A 13,019-nucleotide genomic window follows, 5' to 3' on the forward strand; every position below is an offset into this window, starting at 1 on the left:
CTTCAAAAGGCCAAGAACAGGCCCATTGTCTCCTGACACCCTTCCTCTTTTTCAGCATTCCTGGTTCTGCTGTCTGTGCATTTAGCATGGATGACATTGAAAAAGTATTCAGAGGACGGTTTAAAGAACAGAAAACTCCAGATTCTGTTTGGACAGCAGTCCCTGAAGACAAAGTACCGAAGCCAAGGTAAGAAAAAAAAAAAAGGGAGAGGATTTTTGTCTTTGACAAAACCCTCCGGTCGTGGGAAGCATCCGTCCTCAGAGAGCAGCTGGGCCAACCTCCCACTCCAGGAAGGGTCCCTGTGCAGCGCTACAGACAGAAAGTCAGTGAATATGACTCTGAGAGCATGAATATGGAGAGCCCCCAGAGTTCAGGGCAATAGCATCGCTCCTCTGGTTTGGTTCACTCTCCTTTCTCTCTTGACCTCGTCTTCCACGATGGACACTTAATCCCTAGATACAAATTGTGAGGGGGGACCAAACACACTATGTTCCTTTCAGGCCTGGCTGTTGTGCAAAGCACGGGCTTGCCGAAGCTTATAAAACCTCCATCGATTTCCCGGATGAAACCCTGTCGTTCATTAAATCCCACCCCCTGATGGACTCTGCCGTCCCACCCATTGCCGACGAGCCCTGGTTCACAAAGACTCGGATCAGGTAAGACTGTGCAGAAACACGGGCCCTCTCCCATCCAGTGGCTTCCCTTCCTGTTGGCCGCCCCCCTGACCTGGCTCCCCTCCTCCGGCAGGTACAGACTGACGGCCATCGCCGTTGACCATTCTGCGGGACCCCACCAGAACTACACAGTCATCTTCGTTGGCTCGGAAGCTGGCGTGGTACTTAAAGTTTTGGCAAAAACCAGTCCTTTCTCTTTGAATGACAGCGTGTTACTGGAAGAGATTGAAGCGTACAACCATGCAAAGTAGGTATATTATACGAGAACACTTTCTAGTACTTCCAGTGTGTGTTTCATCTAGTCATTTCCTTCCAGCCCTCTAAATTAGCAGTGGTTTGGCATATCAGTGTTTTGTTTTGTTTTTTTCCTCACTGAAATAAAACCCGGGTTTGTTGTTTTCCTGAGTCCGCTAGGGCTTGGAGGGTAGACAGTGATGAGTTTAAAAATAATTCAGCCCTTGTTTGTCACCTATGGAAAATGAGAATATTTTATCACCACCCTCTTACCTTGAAGATATATTTCAGGATGCTACATGGAGCAGACAGCTGATTGCAAACACACACACACAGTACACCGTAATTCTTCTAACCACTGATATAAAAAATTATGTGGACCATTAAAACAAACAAGAAATAGATGAGAGAAATGGAGCAAAGAAGACTAAGGAGAGATCCAGAAATATCTAGCACAGGAAGATTTAAATGCATTAAAACATTATCCTTTTTCTTCCCTATAGTCTAACATGCTGTTCACAAATGCAATTCCCTTCGATCATCAGAACGGGAAGCCAATCTTTAAGAAACCCTTTGTCCAGCCTGAAATTAAACCAGCCATGCAGAGCAGTAGAAGATGAATCACATCATTATTACTTCCTAAACTACGTGCTTGCCTGGTTTGCTACTGAGAGTATTCCTTAACGCCTCCCCGGCTCTCAATAATTGCAAAAACCAAACCTCACTTGCCTCATGTAGTTCCTGTAGCTTTTGCCTTACTAAATGTCTATCTTCCAAATGTCTCCCACAATATAGGTGCAATGCTGAGAATGAGGAGGACAGAAGGGTCATCTCACTCCAGTTGGATAAAGTTCATCATGCTTTATACGTGGCGTTCTCTAGCTGTGTTATCCGCATCCCCCTCAGTCGCTGTGAGCGTTACGCATCATGTAAAAAGTAGGCTGATGTTTCTTTCCTTATCCCGGGTCTTACAGCATCATTACCTTTGATGATGAGAAAATTCAAGTTACGTTCTGTTTGGTTTTATACAGGTCTTGTATTGCATCTCGAGACCCGTACTGTGGCTGGTTAAGCCCAGGGGCCTGTGGTCAAGTGACCCCAGGGATGCTGTAAGTATACTTTGTCACATTAGCTGAGATCTTCTCCAGATGTGCTTCTATCTTCTCCAGGGACTCTAAAGCTAGAAATTTTAGAAAACTTCCAATAGCACTACTTTTCTTTTTTGCTTTACTTTTCTTTCTTTCTTTCCTTTTTTCTGTTTTTTGTTTTTTGTTTGTTTGTTTTGTATGGGAGAAGGAAAAAAAGAAAATCTGGAGCTGTGAGAGGGAAAGGAGATTGTAGACGGTGAAATACCTACGGGAAATGGATGGAGAGAAAGAAGCAATTCTCTTCTGCTCTCTTAAACGTTCTAGTTACCAAATGTTTACTAGAAATACTCATTTTAGCAAGCTATGTTGAAATGTCCTTTGTTTTTTTCTGTCTGCTCATTCTTACTAATCCATCTGTGTTCTTGGTTCTGCTCTGGTTGTCACTTGTGTTCCTATGAAGGCTGTTAACTGAAGACTTCTTTGCTTTCCATAACCACAGCGCTGGAGGATTTGAACAGGACACGGAAAATGGCAACACAGCCCATCTAGGGGACTGCCATGGTAAGACCGAATCTTCCTTTCCCTCCTGGTGCTTCTTTTTGACCACATTTGCACGTGAACATTATTTTACAATCAGCCTTTTATAATGACTCAGGACACATGCCACCTAGCATTTAACTTAAACGTCACAAAAGCTGAGCTGTTTGGTCATGGGGATACATTAGAGAAGAATCTTACTTTTGTTTTTTCCTTCACCATTTACAATCTTGTAGGAAATCTAGAGAAAGGTAGTCTAAGCAGTAGGTTACTCTTTTAATTTATAGTCCTTTCTTTTGACTTTTTGAGTTAATTGGAATTCGTAAATTTTTGCTTTCTTTTGGTTACTTTTTACTGATTACTTGTTCCTTTAATTCTTTTAGAAATTTTGCCTACTTCAACTACACCAGATTACAAAATATTTGGCGGTCCAACATCTGGTTAGTTTTTTTTCATTTTTTTGAATTAACAACCTTTTCTTTCCTTCAGTTCAGCATTTTCAGCCCCTTCTCCCTTCCTTTTGCACAGTTTGGCAGCCCTTCATTTTTCTGCTTTGACTCATAACCCCCCTGATGGTCCGAAAGACTTTTTCTTATTCAGCACTTCACCCTGTGTAGCATGTTAACAGCCCATCATTGACCAAGGCACATCCTTTAAGAAAAATCCAATGGATTAACATAGGCTGCATTCCAGCTGCACGCCCGTCCACCCAAGCTTCCTTCTCTCTCACCCCTGTGCATTGCGAATGTTCCCTCTGGTCATCTATATTCAATGGATGGCAGAATTTCATTATTTACCCCTTCTCTCCTCACCTTTCCTAAGACCTAGTAAACAAATACACATTTCCCCAAAATGTGTATTTATAAATTTGAGAGATCTTTTCTGAATGGTTTGTGGTGATCCTAGAAACCTTTGAATGTTGTGGTCTCAGTGGTGTGAAAAAGGTTCCCATCGAATGAAGCTGGTTTCTGATGTGTTAAGATGGTCGCTGGGCTCCCTGTGCCCCTCTCGTCTGCATCCGTTTTGGAGTCTTCATCTGTGACCGTTGCACCAGTCTGAATTGGGGTCTCCAGGGGTTTAACCTAAGATCACATGCTTACATTTTGAGGGAAAATCTGCTTGGCAGAAATCAGTAATAGACACACAAAGAGGTTAAGTTACTCCCGATCCTGTTGCTGGTTCTGAAACTTACCAGCAGTTTCATTCCTCAGAGGGGAGAAAAGGATGGAAGATCTTGTGTATCAGAACATCCTTATTCAGCTTGTGAATGCCATTTCTTTTGCATGAGTTGCTGCTAACTCTTTGGAAGAAACTCCCCGGGCATTTTGGAAGGCACGGACAAGGTTCATCCCTGCTTCAGTGCTTTACCGTGGATGGCGAGCCCTCAGTGCAGTCAGTAATCTACAGATAGACAAGATGTCTGTGGTAAAGCAGGACAGCCTCTTTGTCAGGTCTAAAATCAAGTGTTTATGCAGACCTAATCAGGTGTTTTCTGATGACGTTACACTGTAGGTTCCCCAGTGAAGGCAATACAGTTTCCAACCATCTATGAAAATGCTTTAAACAAATATACACAAAAGAAGTGATGTTGTCTCACAAAAGGATGAGAAACTAGCAATTAGTCTTTGGGATTCATCATACCTTTTCCATGAGTGTCATTAATCACCGCAGAGGCTTCGTAGAGGAGTATTTTCAGTGTCTTCAAGTTCGAAATCTGCTTAATATGTCTTTATTGTTCATTTTTAGCTTATATTTTTCCCTTGCAAGAAAAGGATTTGGTATAATCTCCTTGGATGTGTTTTTATGAAATCCTAGAACAGGCTTTCTCATAAAATTTGCTTAAACTTTACTTGAAAATACAACAGACCAGTCAGAAGCCATCCGCTGTCACTACCCATGTTAATAAAAATCTGTTTGCCACCACAGACATGGAGGCATCTTCATCTTCTGTTACCACAATGGCAAGTATCCCAGAAATTACACCTAAAGTGATTGATACCTGGAGACCTAAACTGACCAGCTCCCGGAAATTTGTAGTTCAAGATGACCCAAACACTTCTGATTTTACTGATCCTTTATCAGGTATCCCAAAGGGTAAGGCCTCACCAGGGAACTCATCTCTCACTGAGTGGAAACCTGATTCCTAATATCTCTGAGGAACGTGTGGAGGTGAAGCCGGACGGAGCTGCCTCTGTTGTTACCATCGCTGCCGCTGGCCACACTCACACAGGTTTTCTGTGGTTATGTGGAGTGTGCATTCCTTAGCCGATGAAAGAGGTGGAAAGCTGTTGAAGAAGGAGTTGGTAAAGCAGCCACTCAGACAATCTAATCCGTGTCGGCTTCTGTCTGAAAAAGCTACACTCTGCTGGGTATCAGAGAATTCCGAGGGTCACCCCAGCGATATCCAAAAGCAAAACTCATTAATTGCAAATATCCTGATATCGGATGTTTTGTGGAGGAGCCTTTCCCAGACTTTTGTTTAGCTGCAATTTACAATGCAATCTGAAAAGTACGGGAGGCGCGAAGTTGTTTGAATGCCACAAGCGCTGAAACCTAACAGAGTGCTCGTCCGTAACTATCATTTTCAGCCCATAATAGAAGCATTTATCAGAGAGCTGTCTGCTGAGTTACCTTGTTAGACAGATCACTCTGGGAAAAAATCTATTCTTTAGTGCTTCCCAAACTGTGGTATCAGGTTTCCAATCAGTTTTTATAGCAGTGCATTGTCATTTATGATTTACATCTATTGATTTTGGTTTTATTTGTTTTCATTGTAAACAATTTTATAATCATTCTTCCTCTTTTATTTTCTTTAGTAATTCCATTTCTCTCTACGTTTCTTTCTTTGTCTTTCACAATGCCACTGAATTCCATAGCCCTCGACATTGGTGAAAAACAACTAATGTTCAAAGGCCTTAGTACTAACCTAAAGCAACAGCATCTTCAAATCACTCTGACTTACCTTACTCTGGGATAGCTGTGCTTGTAGCATGTAACAGACTTGGATACCTCTTAAACTAACATGTCTAGATGTCTGTGGTTGCATTAAAAATCCCAATAATTATAAACTAATTCACTCTTCTATTTCTAGTCTAATTTAGATATTTCTTAAATATCTTAAGACAATTGGATAATATTACTTAACATAGTATATTTCCTTAGACTGTCTGGATTTCTTTCATAGCAGGCAATTCAAGAGTGCTTCACTCCAAGATGGAATGAAAAAAAAAAAAAAAGTAAACATGAGAGGCTATATTTGTAGCTAACAGTTACCAAGCAGATGCTTTTAGTTGGTGAACGAACTATATACTTTCATTCTAATTAAGATGGCATAATTGCATTAGCATAATTATTTTAGCAAAATATATATTTATACCAATTCATACATTTCCCTAATCCCAGTAGCTGCCCTTTAATCCTGATTTATGAATTAAGAGAAAATCATGAGAAAAAAACATTTTATGAGTTTAAAATGGGCCACTTAGAAAATATATACCTTCTAGCTCTAATTTTTAGGTAGAAACCCTTAAAATTTTGAATGTTATGTAACAACTATTTAAGAGGGATTGGAGGGGAAAAGACAAATACAGATCAGTGGAAGATTAGCGTTGTCCTGGTATTTGTAGCGATCATAAATGTCTCTGGGGATCCTATTGGGATTAAAGGAAAAAATATGGAATTTTGGAGTCCACCTCACCCTCCAAGCTAAGCATACGGACCATGTGAAGGTAGTGTTGGTTCAGTGGGAGCCACTTGCTGGCTCATATTGTTTTAAAGAAGCTCCTCACTCAGACTCTTCTCCTGTGTGTCTGTTGCAGGTGTACGATGGGAAGTCCAATCTGGAGAGTCCAACCAGATGGTCCACATGAATGTCCTCATCACCTGTGTCTTTGCGGCTTTTGTCTTGGGTGCATTCATTGCAGGTGTGGCAGTATACTGCTATCGTGACATGTTTGTTCGGAGAAACAGAAAGATCCATAAAGATGCAGAATCTGCCCAGTCGTGCACGGACTCCAGTGGAAGTTTTGCCAAGCTGAATGGTCTCTTTGACAGCCCAGTCAAGGAATATCAACAGAATATAGATTCTCCCAAATTGTATAGTAACCTGCTGACCAGTCGGAAAGAGCTGCCACCCAGTGGAGAAACGAAATCCATGGTCATGGACCAGCGAGGCCAACCTCCCGAGCTGGCTGCTCTCCCGACACCTGAGTCTACACCTGTGCTTCACCAGAAGACCCTGCAGGCCATGAAGAGCCACTCAGACAAGGCCCACGGCCATGGGGCTTCAAGGAAGGAAACCCCCCAGTTTTTTCCTTCTAGTCCCCCACCGCATTCCCCACTAAGTCATGGACATATCCCCAGTGCCATTGTCCTTCCTAATGCTACCCATGACTACAACACATCTTTCTCAAACTCCAACGCTCACAAAGCTGAAAAGAAACTTCAGAACATTGACCACCCTCTTGCAAAGTCATCCAGTAAAAGGGATCACCGGCGGTCTGTGGATTCCAGAAACACCCTCAACGATCTCCTGAAGCATCTAAATGACCCAAATAGTAACCCCAAAGCCATCATGGGAGACATCCAAATGGCCCACCAGACCCTAATGCTGGATCCCGTGGGACCTATGTCTGAGGTCCCGCCCAAGGTCCCTAACCGCGAGGCCTCACTCTACTCTCCTCCCTCGACTCTCCCCAGAAATAGCCCAACCAAGCGAGTGGACGTCCCCACCACTCCTGGCGTCCCAATGACTTCTCTGGAAAGACAAAGGGGTTATCATAAAAATTCCTCCCAGAGGCACTCTATATCTGCTATGCCTAAAAACTTAAGTTCACCAAATGGTGTTTTGTTATCTAGACAGCCTAGTATGAACCGTGGAGGCTACATGCCCACCCCCGCAGGGGCGAAGGTGGACTATATTCAGGGAACACCGGTGAGTGTTCATCTGCAGCCTTCCCTCTCCAGACAGAGCAGCTACACCAGTAATGGCACCCTTCCCAGGACGGGACTAAAGAGGACACCGTCATTAAAACCTGATGTACCACCAAAGCCTTCATTTGTTCCCCAAACCACATCTGTCAGACCACTGAACAAATATACTTACTAGGCCTCAAGTGTGCTCTTCCCCATGTGGCTTTATCCTGTCCATGTTGTTGAGAGGATGATGTTGTAAGGGTACATTAAGACAAGAGACTCGCTTGTATTTTAAGAGAACCAAGTGGCCAAAGAAACGCTTCCTAACTTTGGCAACATCAGAACTTGCCGTACGTAGCTACTGCAGCAAGGCTTCTGTGTACTTGCCTGAAAACAAAGGAAGGTGCTGGTCATTCCATTTCTTTTGTTTGAAACTAAAGAGAGATGTGGCTCCGAGGGGCTACCTGTAACCAGTATAAGGAGCTGATACAGTGCTCAGAAGAATCTGTCTGTGAGCAAATACTTGAAAATGGGTTCAACTTAGACTGCCATTCTGTGTGGTCTTCCCATTAAATGTGAACATTTTAATATGTATGCATTCACCTTGCCTCTTGCACAAATGTCAAAAAACAATGGTAATGTCTCAAAGAAAAGAAGTTGTAGATTACCAAACAATTTGCTAAAAATTCAGTCTTTGACCCAAACTGTAGCATTTTTTTACGTGTGGCATTTTTTTTCATGCCACCAAGGAACTGTGTTGCGTGTGCATGTGTGTGTGTGCGTGTGTGTGTGTGTGTGTGTGTGTGTGTTCTGTCCCCACTAGGATTTGTTTAGGTGCCCATTGCATCTTTTAGTGCTATGGAGTTATTTACATCGCACATTACTGAACAAGAGACAGTAACTTCTTCCCACAGCAGTCCATTGGGTTCAGCTTTGAGAAAGAAAGAAAACCGAGGCTGATTTTGACGGTCAAAATGATTAACTTGACTGACGTGTTACCCAGTGCCAGAATGTAAGAGTTCTAAGTAATTTTGTGCTGCTATTCACTAAAACTTCGATAACAGTCTTGCCAGCTTAAGGAGATGGAGATGATAAGAGGTATCCTTGATTCATCCACCAGTATTCAGTAGTAAAATTCACCTGTCCACTGAGAATCCGAGCCGGAATCACTCTCCTCAACCTTGGACACACTAACGAGGTTTTATTTTGATGGTGTTTGGTTCTCCCATGTAGTAAAATTCCTCTTCTTTTAATTCCCCCTAACCCCAAGGTAAAACAAACACACACACACACACAAAACAGAAGACAAAAGAAGGGGATGTGAGAGGGTTGTAATTGGCTTAGCAGAAACAGTCTCTGAAAACCTAACAGTGGTGCAATCATGTTGTCTATGTTGTGTGATGTGAGAATTTTCTCCTAAGTCATGCAGGTAATGACAGTATACTGTACATATTACATGTGAGTTTACCTAAATCTGTGCATTTTGTGCCTTATTCATGAGAATGATAGAAGTACTCAAATATGTCAAGTGTTTTCAGTATAGCACATCATTTACTGAGTGCCAGTTGTAAATGTTTTTCAACCAGCACCTGAAAAGACTTTTAAAAAATCCTAACAATCTAGAACAGTTAATTGTAAAACAATCTATCCAAATAGCTGCATTACATCCTTTGCCACGATAAACATTCCACTCCTACTTTCTTAAGGATGAAACAGTGATAATGTGAAGTCAAATGAGGTTTCCTCGGTAATGTGACACCTGCGGAAACCGTACAGTCATTTATTTGTAGTTTTGCAGAAGCCACTTAGAGTTGATTATGTGCAACCCTGATGACGATTTCGGTTAATATGCTGCACACCACGGTTTATTGAACCTCATCTAGAAAGTATCAAGGCAGAGGAATGCTCCTGACTTAGTCAGACAAATAAGTTCAACTGTTTTCCTGTGATGCTATCTATTACTTGGGGGAGATGGGTTGCAGAAGACCAGAGCATTTTGATGCAGAATGTAGAATACGGATGCAGTCATTCTTTTCCTTTGAGAATATTGTTTAATAAAGAACACAATTCCCTGAGGTCTCTGGAAGCTCAAAAGCTAAAACTTCTGTTCTTGAAACACTTCAGCTTTGAAACTAAAGTATTACAGATTGATAATAAATTAAACCAACCAACGATAAACACTACTCAGTCCATCGCTGACAAACCTGTTTGAATTCACCTTACCAATATTAATCCCAGCGTGCGGAAAGTGGAACAGTAACTCTATGTGAACCCGGATAACATTTTGTAACATTGTGCTGCCTTGTAGTTTGTAATGTGAGTTCTATCAGTATTTATGTTGAAATTCCTAACATAAAATCTAGTCTGTATCCTGTTAATTTAATTTTAAAATGCTTTATCCATTTGTGCAAAGGTAAACACAGATTGTATCTTTTTTAATGGTACGGCATAAAAAGTAACCCTAAAGTGAAGTGGCTCTATACTGTTTTATAGAGTACTTTAACATGTATAGATATCTTGTAAACTTGTATTGTGGATGTGTAAATAATATGTACTTTGGGTTTTTAACACCGCATGTAAAGTCAAAATAAAATATACAAATCATTATATCCTGCCTCTTGATGTTGAAGAGGTCTGGAAGGTATCGTGTTTTTAAACTATTTTTAAGTCAGTCAACATCCTTGAGAGCTTCTTTTAAAATATACCAAAATATTCTTACCTGGAATACTTGCCGTCAGGTCGTGGTTACACCACCATTCTCATCTTGGAAGGCTGGGCAGAGCCCCTGAAAAACGTATAATTCAGAAAACCAGATGAACTGTACTACAGCAACAGTCAAATGCTTCAGGCCAACATCCCAGTGGCTCACCTTGTCCACGTATCGCTAGTTCAACAGGCATTTTTAAAATTCATGATATGTGTTCTCGTGTGAAATTTTTAATAGTTTAAAAGTATAGCTGGTAAATCAGGTTCCTGTGAACATCTCTTGCTATTTGGTATAGGGCATTTCTCAATTCCATTGTTTCAATTGAATCAGAATGTAGTAAGAGATAACGTTCCTCAAATATGGAAATGGGAGGTAAAGTAATGATTCCACTTAGTTCTTTCCTTAGCATGGCATGAGTTAGTGGCTGCTGTCATTGGGCTTAGACAGATGAATGAAGGAAGAGACAATTCAGGGAAATGTATCTTCAGCCTTGCTTCTCCCTGGGTTTCTTGAGCATTGTATTCTCTTTCATTTCTATGGTCTCTTTCTATTAAGTTGCTGTTTATTATACCTTCTGGCCATTTTACAAATTTTCCTGGGTTCAGTGATTTTCTTTTTCTTCTAAAAAGCGCATCTTTCTCTTCTTCCTTTATAGCAAATTTTAGCCTTTTTCAATCATGGACATCTTTGATAATTTAATGAATGGTACGGACTGAGAGCTGAATTTCATTTTCCATTTTCAGGGGATTTACAGACCCCTAAAACCACATCTACAGATCCTCGAGATAAATGCTTAGATGCCATTTGAGAGAAATGGAGTTAGAGAACTTGGAGCTTTTCATAAGGAAAGCATTGTAAAGAAAATGAATTAACCAAGACACACCACCCATACTCTGGTTCCAGAGATCCCATTGGTTGGCATTTAGGTTACTCTGGGAAATGGCAACACAAGAGATGCTGGTTCAGGCTAAGAAGAAAGGGTGTCTCACATGCAAAGTAGTGGGCCTTGTGTGGCCTAGGTGCTGGCCAGGTACCAGGAGGACTCGCCTTTCTGCCATCTGAGAGAAGCCAACTTTCTCCCTTCTCCTCCCCTCCCAGCTCATCTCCTTCATCCTCCTTATCAGAGGAGGGCAAAGAACAAGGGGTCCAAAATAGCCCTGCGTCCAGGTCTGGGACCTGGGTTCACATCCCGACTCCACTACCCATCAAGTAACTGCAGCACTATACCTCTCTTTTTTTTTTAACTTTTATTTCATATTGGAGTATAGTTGATTAACAATGTTGCATTAGTTTCAGATGTACAGCAAAGGGATTCAGTTACACATATACATGTATTCTTTTTCAAATTCTTGTCCCATTTAAGTTGTTACATAATACTGAGCAGAGTTCCCTGTACTATACAGTAGGTCCTTGTTGTTTATCCATTTAAAATATAGCAATGTGTACATCAATTGGGTACATCAATCCCAAACTGCTTAACTATCCCTCCCCCCCAACCCTTCTCTCCCCACTGTAACCAAAAGTTCATTCTCTAAGTCTGTGAATCTGTTTCTGTTTTGTAAATAAGTTCATTTGTATCATTTCTTTTTAGAATATCATGTGATATTTCTCTTTCTCTTTCTGACTTACTTCATTCAGTATGATGATCTCTAGGTCCATCCATGTTGCCACAAATGGCATTATTTCATTCTTTTTAACGGCTGAGTAATATTCCATTGTATATATGTACCACACCTTCTTTACTAATTCCTCTGTTGATGAACATTTAGGTTGCTTCCATGTCTTGGCTTTTATGAACATTGGGGTGCATGTATCCTTTTGGACCATGTTTTTCTCTAGATATATGTCCAGTAGTGGGATTGCAGGATCATATGGTACCTTTATTTTTAGTTTTTTAAGGAACCTCCATACTGTTCTCCACAGTGGCTGTATCAATTTACATTCCCACCAACAGTGTAAGAGGGTTCCCTCTCTTGATTTCAGTTTTCTCATTTTTGAAAGGAGATGGTTCAACATCCATTTCTCTGACACTTCTATGGTATCTGTCAACTCTATAGCACCATTAGCTATTTTATGAGTGCTATGCTTAAATGTTACTCTTTCAATAGCTTGGTCTGTAAGCTTTTTATGGATGTGTGAGCCCTGTTCCCTGTTAGATGTGAGGTATATATGAGATTGGCAATAAGATAAGGCATGAAAACAATGCATTTTAAGCCATTTAGCTTGTGTCTATATTTGATGTTTACCCTTTTTGCATATACGGCATGCAAAACACTTAAATCTCTGCTAACGTTGCCTTCTTTATCAAATAGATGTGATACCATAAACAAGGAGGAAATGGACGGATAATAAAATCAATCTTTAATTCACAGAGGAATCGGGGGGTGAGAGGTTGGGGGAGGGCAGTCAAACCCTGGATATTCAGACCATGAATCAACTGGGACTCACATATTAAGGAAAATAGACTATTTCTAGACCCTGTCCCGTGATATAATTCTTTTTAGAATTAGGTATTGATTATTGGTTGATAAATCTCTGTGTAGCATACACTTTGGCTTATCTTAGCCTCTTGTGCTGGGTTCGGGTGAAGGAAAGTATGAAAATATGGCATTTGTTTCATATGCACTGTTAATTCAGACTGTTGTTCATTTGTGTGAGATGGACTCACCTGAAGCTACTGTAAAGATTGACTTAGGGCCAGTTGGAGAAGTTGTGAGAGGGAAGATTTGTCAGTGTCAGACAGCCCTGTCCAGTGGAAGTTTCTATGCTGGTGGAGACTCTGTGCCGTCCAATATGGTAGCCACTAGCATATATGGCTTCTGAGCAGTTGGAATGTAGCCAATGTACTTCAGTAGCCAATGCCA

At 41.1% G+C, this 13,019-nt stretch overlaps 1 protein-coding gene across 9 annotated transcripts in view; it reads left to right on the plus strand.

The window, feature by feature from the left end:
* Nucleotides 1-10,043, plus strand: part of SEMA6D (semaphorin 6D) — a 578,468-nt gene extending 568,425 nt beyond the window's left edge. For 6 of the 9 annotated variants that reach the window (XM_079912947.1, XM_079912950.1, XM_079912949.1 and 3 more), the window contains 9 exons: nucleotides 56-187; nucleotides 502-657; nucleotides 749-922; nucleotides 1,705-1,845; nucleotides 1,941-2,018; nucleotides 2,458-2,558; nucleotides 2,918-2,974; nucleotides 4,461-4,628; nucleotides 6,353-10,043. In XM_079912947.1, coding sequence (XP_079769073.1) covers nucleotides 56-187; nucleotides 502-657; nucleotides 749-922; nucleotides 1,705-1,845; nucleotides 1,941-2,018; nucleotides 2,458-2,558; nucleotides 2,918-2,974; nucleotides 4,461-4,628; nucleotides 6,353-7,641 — 2,296 coding nt within the window. In that variant the 3' untranslated portion in view covers nucleotides 7,642-10,043. The remainder of the gene's footprint in view (nucleotides 1-55; nucleotides 188-501; nucleotides 658-748; nucleotides 923-1,704; nucleotides 1,846-1,940; nucleotides 2,019-2,457; nucleotides 2,559-2,917; nucleotides 2,975-4,460; nucleotides 4,629-6,352) is intronic. The other 3 variants (XM_079912952.1, XM_079912953.1, XM_079912954.1) reach the window with 3 other exon arrangements.
* Nucleotides 10,044-13,019: the final 2,976 nt, after the last annotated feature.

The sequence above is a fragment of the Stenella coeruleoalba genome (assembly GCF_951394435.1).
Source record: "Stenella coeruleoalba genome assembly, chromosome: 2".
NCBI lineage: Eukaryota > Metazoa > Chordata > Mammalia > Artiodactyla > Delphinidae > Stenella > Stenella coeruleoalba.